Source organism: Rhinolophus sinicus, linkage group LG14 (assembly GCF_036562045.2).
Source record: "Rhinolophus sinicus isolate RSC01 linkage group LG14, ASM3656204v1, whole genome shotgun sequence".
Lineage (NCBI taxonomy): Eukaryota > Metazoa > Chordata > Mammalia > Chiroptera > Rhinolophidae > Rhinolophus > Rhinolophus sinicus.
Genome location: NC_133763.1, coordinates 31,906,673 through 31,916,337, shown reverse-complemented (window position 1 = coordinate 31,916,337; position 9,665 = coordinate 31,906,673). Strand labels below are relative to the sequence as shown.

Genomic DNA, 9,665 nt, shown 5'->3' with positions numbered 1-9,665 from the left:
CATGTGACATGGCTGGCTACACTCCCATTCTTGAATCACTTTCCTCTCTTGGTTTTTGCAGACACCATTCTTTCCTGATTTTCCTCCTACCTCGGTGGCTTTTCCTTCTCCATCTTCTTTGCTGGCTCAATTTCCTTTACTAAACCTCTAAATGTTAATCATGACAGACTCTTCTCTATCCTGAGCTGTCCAATAGAGTAGTCACTAGCTACTGTCTAAGCTTAATTTAAATGAAATTAAAATTCAGTTCCTCAGCTTCACTAGCCACATTTCAAGTGCTCACTAGGCACTTGTGGAGAGTGGGCAGCATGCACATAAAACATTTCCATCATCACAGAAAGTTCTCTTGAACAGGACTGACCGGGACTCCCTCCCTAGGTGATCTCACCCGTCCCATGGCTTTAAATATCATCTATACACTGAGTTCTAAGTTTAAACCTCTAGCTCTGACCCAAGTTTCAGGTTTGTAGACGAAACTCCCTATTTGACATAACCACTTGGATGTCTAACAGGCTATTCAAACTAACATCCAAAACAGAACTCTTTTATTTTCACCCTCTCCACCCCTTTCTCTACTCACAAAAGCTTGTTTCTTTTCCTGTCTGTCTATTCTTAGCAAATGACACCATCCAACCAGTTTTGAAGCCAAAACTCTAGGAGCCATCTTGATTCCCAATATATAATCCATCGTGACTACGGCCATCTACATGCACTGTCATCTTCCTAGTCTAAGGTTCTTGTCTGAGTGACTGTCCTACTCATATAAGATACCCTGCACCAAAATCCAGCACATAGCAAGTGCTCATTAAATATATTGAGTAAATTAACAAGTACAATCCTACTGAATAGTGCAAAATAATTTAAACTTGTAAAATACTCATGAATAATAGCTGTTTGCCACAGAAACGTTAGGAAATAGATTTAGGAAGATAATAAAAATCACTTTCCAGACCGACTTTACATGTGATTGGTTATGGCTCAATACCATTTTTCATTCTGTCAATTATTATTTTTCATGCTTTCCACCTGGGGGTATATTTTTCATACCCCCGTGCATCTGTTATCTGCATTGTCAGTGCAACTTAACTCCCAAAGAGAAATTTCCGTTGTTGCTCCTTCCTTCTCAGCCTTCCTTGCCTTTCCTGATGAATCTAGTACAGCTTCTGGACTTTCTTATTATCTATATGTTCCATCCCTGGCACAGCCCAGGACTCCGCTCACTTGATAGACATTTATTTTGTTCAGGAGTTCCCAACTTTGTTCCTGTCCTTGCCTGCCACGTAGCTCCTCCCGGAAAGTCCTCGACTTCCTTGTCAAGTCTGACCCTAGCTTTAATCCAAAATAACTCAACCCATAACTGCAAACAATGCCTGCTGCTTTAATTCTGTGTGTTTACTGGCAGCCTCTAAATCTCGGTCACCCCCATTCATTACAGCTGCAAGCCAAGCCTGGTCAAACGGATTCTTCCTACAGATACAGGTAATTACAGTAGTGAGGTGATGGGGCAATGAGGGTGCAAGGGTGTCTTCTGGGGTCTGGCGCCTAGCAATGTTTAATATGCCCGACACCTGTAGTGCCCGTGTATGTCAGTTCACAAAGCCATCTCAGACACATTGTCTCCACAGCAATCCAAACGCTATTATTTGTCTACACCCTTCGGTTAACAGGGTGAGAGCCCTGAATTCAATTTTTTGTACTAAGGTACCTTTTACAGGTAAACACTTTCAGTAAATGTCTGCATGTGCAATGGAAACATTTCCCTTAGCATTTAAAAAGAAAAAGAAAAAAAGCGATTAATGCCATTATGCCAAGGGCCGCAGGTGGAATTCACAAAGTTGGCAGCGCTGGGACACCTATTAACGTGGAAGTTCTAAGCTCTTTAGGGCGCACAACTGGCCTGAATTCACCACGGGCCTCAATCCAACCTCTTCAGCGCTTAACTTCCGGGATTTCAGCTTTCGCAGGGGGCGGTCCCGGCGTAGAGGCCAAAGCCTTCCCGACCAGGACTTCCGCCCCTGACCCTGAACCCCGCCCAGCGCAAACAAGCCCAGTCCGCACGACGTTGGATACGCTGCGTGTGTCTCCTCGGCGCCCGTAGTTCTTGAACTTTAACCCTTCCTTTGGGCCCGTGCTGTGGGTTAGCACGCATGCGTTGTTCCTTTGAATGGCGAGCGCCCTTATTCTGGCAGCGACTGCAGGAGTGGTTGCAGTGCTCCTGGCACTGCGGCTATGGGTCGTGCTTCATTCCCGGGTCGTTGTGCCCCGGGAATCTCTCAGTCTCATGGTGGTAGTCGGATCCGGTAAGTATCGGGGCGGTGACTGTTGAGCTGGGGTCGAGCACTACAAACCCCAGAGTGCACCGCGACTATGTTCCCCGGTTTTCTTAGCGCTCTGTGCGTCAATTGCATGCTGGGATTTGTAGTTTCTTTGCGTTACCGGAACCGGCCTGCCCAGCCAGACAAAATGCTGATCCCGAGGTCAAGTCTTTAGTGACAAATAAGTAATTTGCACTTGTGTGTAATTAAGCTTCTCTTCAGCGTATATTTTTTCTAACAAATTGTTAGTGAACAGAGAGGACGCAGAAGCCTTTTCATGCCAACATGCAATTTACCTGAATAAAAATTGCTATTTTGCATTATTAACCTAGGCATTTTGTGTGTAGTTTAAGAATCATGAAAGCTACATGATAAATGAGGCAGGGTGAATTATATTTGTAAATATACATGTACAAAATCCACAAGGATAAAATTCTCTGCTAAACATAGGACAACCCACACTTGAGGCTATTGTGTCAGGGTGTGAGCATCAGGTAATACCAACTAAACAGAGTCCACCAGCTTTGTAGGCGCTAGTAACAATTTTAAATGGCATTTCGGATAGAGATAGACATTATATGCTGTGTACATTTTGAAATGCCAGGAGATTGAATCCAGATAGAATAATATTTATAGTATGAGCAAATGTTCTAAACTTATATTCAAGTATAATTCATTACTTTATTCATTTAACATATTTTGAGCCATAGGAGAGACCAGACACTAAGCTGAGCTCTGGACATAACAAAGCTGACTTAATTTTACTTGCCATGGACTGCTGACTATGTCCCAAGCCTTGTGACAGTTATGAGATACAGCAGTGAATGAAATGGACAATATAGAAAAACTAACAAAACAAAATGGGTGCTTGCCACAATGAGATAAGAAATAGATTGCATAATATGAGGTAGGGAGAGGGAGTTTCATTTTAGACAGGATTGTGTCAGAGAAAGCCTCCCTGGGGCGATGACAGATGTACAACAGCAAGGAGGCCAGAGTGGCTGGAATATACTGAGTAATGGGGAAAAGGTAGATGAGGTCCAAGAGGAAACAGATTAAGGGGTCAGATTATAAGAAGCCTTTTGTTCCATATGAGAAGGGAAGCCATTGGAGGTTTTTAAGCAGAGGTCAGTAATTTGATCAACTCTTTTTAAAAGGATTACACTTGATGCTGTGTTGAGAACAGACTGAAGTGGACACTTGAATGGACAAGTGGAGTTGGGGCAAAAGACCAGGAAGCTATGGTCGTAATCCAAGGGGAGTGATGTGGCTTGGAGCAGGGTGTGGTAGTAAAGGAGGTGGTGAGCAGTGATTTGATTTTGGATATATTTTAAGGTAGAACTGAAATTTCATTCCCAAATAATAAACATTAATAAAAATAAAATTCAAGACAAAGCCCATCATTTTAATGACTTTATTCATAGCAAGTTTAAATTTCAAGGAATGTATCCAGCGAGGGTTTCCATTAAAAAAAAAAAAAAAAAAGACTGTTAAAGCAGGTTTAATGATGTTTTCATTGCAGTGGAAGATATTGTCAATATTAGGTTTTATCCTTTATTGTTCCAGCTGTAAAAAGAAGTACATACTTGGCAAACCACCACACTTTTTCAAGGCTAAAGCAAAAATACTAAAATGAGTATAAATCAGATGTGTAATTACTTGCCCCAGATAAGAAGATGGGAGACAAGTTACAAAATTAAAGTATGATTCTAATTCCTGAAACTCACTAATTCCTGAAATGCTGATTTTATTTCTATACCTAATTTTCTAGAATCTAGAGAGGAATACTTGCCTTTCTACTATAAGAAAATATATGCATTGGGAGAAATCACATGCTTAATTTGTTTGATTATCCTTCTATTTTCTCACTGTGTCACTATTGAAAATTTCTTTCAGCCGTAAGGGAACTGAGGGGGTGAAGGGGAGAGCTTCGTAGGTAGGGGGAACAGTGTGACCAGAGGCAAGGAGGAGATAACAAGTAAATGAAACTAAATATATGATAGAACTCGTTGATAAAGAGTTCGATTATTTTGCTTCAGTGGCATATACAGAGGGTGCCAAAAAAATGTATACACATTTTAAGAAAGGAAAAAAGCTGTATTAAAATTGTGTAATACTCAATATATACTGGTAACAAAAAGTGAATACAAATCATGTGTATATATTTTTTTGGTACCCCCAGTAGTTAATGTGATAGGTAGATGTCCTTTTGGGCTTGTGTTCCGTGAAGGAAACCTCAATGAACACAGTTGGTTCTTTTTAATTCATGGTTTTGCAATTAAAGTATTAAAATTTTGGAGATTGTACAATTTCAAAAACCGAACATGTAGTTGTTTGGTGAAGCTGGTAAATATTTGAGGGCTTGCGATGTGCTAACCTCCGTAAATGGAGCTAGGGTTACAGTGGTGAACAGAAGTCTTCCTTAGGAAGACCTGAGCCCTGTAGGTAAGTGCTCACGCCTCCCTGACATTACTTCTCAACACAGAAACCTTCTGCGACTGTCTTCCCATTTTTCAACCTACTTTCCTAACCTTACTTCACCCTCGTCTTCGCAGTAGTCCCACCATCCCTTGAACACGCCTCTCAGATCTTGCCATCTCATGACCTAATAATCCCACCTCTGCCCAATGGCCTTCCTACTCCTTTCTCTCCATTAGCTTCATTTTTAAGTCATTGCAGCCTTTACCAGGGATCTTCCCTATCCTTATAGCATTGGTTTTTCACAACCATTTGCTTCCCTCCACCACCCCGCTTTAAATTTACTTATTGTCTTGCATCACTCTTTATATGTCTGTGTGTCCTGCCCCTCTTCCACCAGACTTCTTGATAACAGGAGCTGTATTATACTTCTTTGTACCTTCCTTGGCACCTACTGCTAGTGCTGGTTTTATTTTTATACATTTGTTATACTCTTTCCTATATAAAATAAAAGTAGTATTTATACAAAAGCAGAGATTATTGTTTCCAATTGTTCCTTCTGTCTTTTGAGAAATACACAAAACATAACAATATAACATAATCAAATAAATATGTCCATTATGGGTTTCTTAATCTATGGCCTTCCAATATTTTTTCCAGGTGGGCACACCACTGAGATCCTGAGGCTGCTTGAGCATTTGTCCAGTGCTTACTCCCCTAGACATTACATCATTGCTGACACTGATGAAATGAGTGCCCAGAAAATAAGTTCTTTTGAATTATATCGGGCTGATAGAGACCCCAGTACCATGGTAAGTGATAATTTCTATTTCTAAAAAAGTTACGAGTTGTATATCAAGTTTAACTATATCTAGAAACAATCTCATGGCACTTCAGTGGCCTGCCCACTCAAGGAAGTCAAATGTTTATTGCTGATGAAATACATTTCCTTTACTACCAAAAGATAAGCATTTCTTTAAAATAAATCTTCACATAAAAGTGGTTGCTTAATTTCTTATATTTTCTTTTATTTTTTTAATAGAGAAAATTATTTTTCAGTTAATTCCAACTGTGAAGATTGTTTTATTTATACTTACATACATAAAGCATCCAGTTCATGTGCTTTTTGCCTCTTCTTTAAAGCTTTTTATTGATGTATTGCATTTTAGTGATAATTTGATTTATCTATAGCTACCTCTTATTCTTCAAATCGTATTTGTATCTGTCTTTAGAACTACCTCTCTATCCCCAGTTGCTGAATTCATTTTAGCATTTTAGTTAGAATTTGGGGTAAAAGAAAAAAAGTGAAACTTTCTTTATCAAGGAAGGAAACTAGAGCTCTTCCTGTATAGTCATCTCCATCCATCCCTCTCTCTGTCCCACCATGGGGCTGCAACTGGTAGTTCAGTGACTTGGCTCAGGCCGCTCAAAGTGTTTCTGAGGCATTTTGGACTTGGAGAACTGGAGAATGGAGGCAGTCTTTCTTCAGGGGCAAACTCTGTAAATGATAAAACTTGAGCACCTGGCAGTCATGTCTTCACCTGGTGGATAAAGACAGACTACAGATAGAGAAAAGAATGAAGTTAAGAATCAAATGAAGTTAAGAATCAAATGGGAAACCGTTTGGTGAGTCCTATCTTCAGTTACTCCAGAGGCCCAGCTGCCTCTGCGTGGGTCCCGGCTTGGTGGTTCTTACCTGTCTTAGAAAACAGGATCCACTAACACAGCCCCTCTCCCCTCACCCCTCATTCGTCCTTCTGCTTCCCCCAACCTTTTAAAGCTTGTTTCAGTTGAGTCTTGTTCACTTGTAAACATGATCCCTAACTAAAACACTATTAAAATGTATTCTTGGAGAATCCATGTCAGACGGGATTGGACTCTGCTGCTATATTCAGCCATAGCAGAATGTATGGTATGTTTTCTCTGTGTGGAAGAAAAAAAAAAAATGCTTCTTACCTGTTTTAGGAATCAGTACTGTAATAGTCCCTAGGGCTGCTATAACAAAGTACCACACACTTTGTGGCTTAAGACAACCCAAGTTTATTTCCTGACAGTTTTGAAGGCCAGAAATCTGAAATCCAGGCATTAGCAGGGCCATGCTCTCTCTGAAGGCTCCAGGGGAAAATTCTTCCTTGCCTCTTCCAGCTTCTGATGGTTGCCGGTAGTCCTTGGCCTTCCTTGGCTTGTGGTAGCTGCATTCCAATCTCTGCCTTCATGGCCACAGGGCCATTTCTGTGTCTCTGTCTTCACATGCCCTTCTTGTAAGGACATCAGTCATTGGATTTTGGGCCCACCCTAATCCAATATGACCTCATACTAACTTGATAACATCTACAAGACCCTCATTTCCAAATAAGGTCACATTCACAGGTTCCAGGTGAACATGAAGTTTTGGAGAATGCTATTCCTCCATGTGTACCAGTAATTGATCCTTCCAATACTGTGTGAGACAGATAATAGTATCCTCATTTTACAAATGAGAAAATTGAGCCTCAGAGATGGAAATAATTGGCCATAGTCCCGCCAAATATGTGGCATGTACCTAAACATGTCTTCTCCAGAGCCAGGCCTCAATTCAAAAAACTAAGTGAGAAAAGAATGCTTTAGGAATTTTTATCCAAGACACCAGAAACTAAAAGTCATTTAATCTCTTATCTTAGAGTGTATATGAGAATTGGTGGAAATTTTGGAGAAAATGATAGTGATTTTTCACATGAGATATATATAGTATTATAATTTAGCGGTGGTATGGACTACTTACCAAAATATAAAGGTCAAATAATTACAAAATTCTTATTGCTTCCAGCATAATGAACACGTATCTTTGTTTTTGCCCAATTGTTAGTATGTGGTTTTTTTCTTTCTGAAGTAGTATCCAGTTTGGAGGCTCCAGTTTTAATTCAGCATACGTACTATTTCCCCTAGGTCCATATGAATTGTTTATTTGCTGAATTATTTCATGGTTTAGTGAAACATTTACAAGATTGTTATATACTGTGGATCAATACCGCTTTAGAATCCAGTAGTTGGGTTTGCTGCACTTTAGTAAAAAAGATAAAGATTTGGGGTTTTTTAAATGCCCCCCCCTTTTTTTTTTTAATTATCAAAGTGGCACAATGTACACTGAGCGTCTCTCTTTTACTTCCTTCCTTCATCAGTTAGTTTACCGGTGGGGCAGTGCAACCTCTGTTAGAGAAAAAACACTATTCTGTACCTGAAAGGTTGTCTCATGACTCTGAAGCTGGAAGACTTTCTGCAGAGATACAGAGGAGAGCCATTGAGGGCGGTAGCATGAATATGCCTGTTGTCCTTTCTGCTGGCAACACCTGTGTGCCACAGTTCAGAGAGAAGAGACGGTGAAGACTCCTTCCCACCATGCCTTGCTAAAGAGAGGAATCCACTTAGTCTCTCTGCACTACAGCTTAGGGAAGTTGTGCCTGAAGGCCCGCTCGCCTGTGCCTTCCATGGAGCTAACAACACTAGGTGGAGGAGAGTCTTGCTGAAGAAATCAATACTAATCAATACATTTGCTAGCAGAGCACTCATCATCCACAAATACAAATAACTGAGCTCTGTATTGTCTAGTACAGCAGCCGCCAGTACTGGCCCAGCACCACTTATCAAATAAATAGTCCTTGTCCCATTGATCTGCAGTGCTACCACTATTACATCAAGTTGCTTCTTTGTTAGCTGGTTTGTGTGTCTACCCCTGCACTAATATCAAGCTCCCTTAGTCTTAGTCTTCAGAAGTCTCTTATTCTTCTTACTTTTTAATGTAAGTTATTGAAGTAACTTTGACAAGTTCACAAAAGAACCCTGTTGTAATTTTTATTTGAATTAAATTGAATCAATACATCATATTTGAGGAGAACTTGCACCTATATGATATCTTCCTATCCAGGAACATCATTTCTCTCTCTCCATTATTTAGATCTCCTTTAGTGTTTTTCAGTAAAATTTCTAGTTTTCTAATTAAGAGTCTTGCATATCTTTTGTTGTTTTTATTTCTAGGTACCTTGTATTTTATCGTCATAAGCAATATATCTTTCAATGATATTTCCTGTATTATGATATATAGAGATACAATTGGTTTCTGTATAGTGATTGTAGAAGAATTAATTAGATTGCTACACTCTAATTAATTCTGGTAATTTGTATACTTTTGTGTTATCTATGAGGATAATCTCATCATCTGCAAATAGTAACAATTGTGATTTTCTTTCTAATCCTTACACCTTTTATTTCTTTTGCTCATTTTGTTGTTAAAACTTCCAGAACAATAAGTAGAACCAGTCGTCCTTGCATTCTATGATTTAAAAAATTTGCCAAGAGTTTTATTTTAAATCATATTGGGGTTTTTTTGTTTTGTTTTGTTTTGTTTTGAAGGGGAACAGGACTTTATTGGGGAACAGTGTGTACTTCCAGGCCTTTTTTCCAAGTCAAGTTGTTGTCCTTTCAATCTTAGTTGTGGAGGGTGCAGCCCAACTCCAGGTCCAGTTGCCGTTGCTAGTTGCAGGCGGCGCAGCCCACCATCCTTTGCGGGAGTCGTACCGGCAACCTTGTGGTTGAGAGGACACTCTCCAACCAACTGAGCCATCTGGGAGGCAGCTCAGCTCAAGGTGCTGTGTTCAATCTTAGTTGCAGGGGGCGGAGCCCACCATCACTTGCAGGACTCGAGGAGTTGAACCAGCAACCTTGTGGTTGAGAGCCCACTGGCCCATGTGGGAATCGAACATGCAGCCTTCAGAGTTAGGAGCATGGAGCTCTAACCGCCTGAGCCACCAGGCCAGCCCAGTTGTTTGTTTTTTGTCAAATGTCTTTTCTGCATCAGAGATGGTCATATAGTTTTTCCAACTATATCTGTTTATGTGGGCAACTATATGGTACAAACTATTATTGAATTCCTGGAATAAACCCAGATTGTTCATAGTG

At 40.2% G+C, this 9,665-nt stretch overlaps 1 protein-coding gene across 1 annotated transcript in view; it reads left to right on the top strand.

Annotated features, from left to right (window-relative positions):
- Positions 1-2,029: 2,029 nt before the first annotated feature.
- The window catches only part of ALG14 (ALG14 UDP-N-acetylglucosaminyltransferase subunit), a 121,780-nt gene continuing 114,144 nt past the window's right edge, over positions 2,030-9,665 (top strand). Inside the window, exons 1-2 of the mRNA XM_019716850.2 lie at positions 2,030-2,300; positions 5,394-5,545. Of these exons, the coding sequence (XP_019572409.1) occupies positions 2,165-2,300; positions 5,394-5,545 (288 nt within the window). The 5' untranslated portion in view covers positions 2,030-2,164. The remainder of the gene's footprint in view (positions 2,301-5,393; positions 5,546-9,665) is intronic.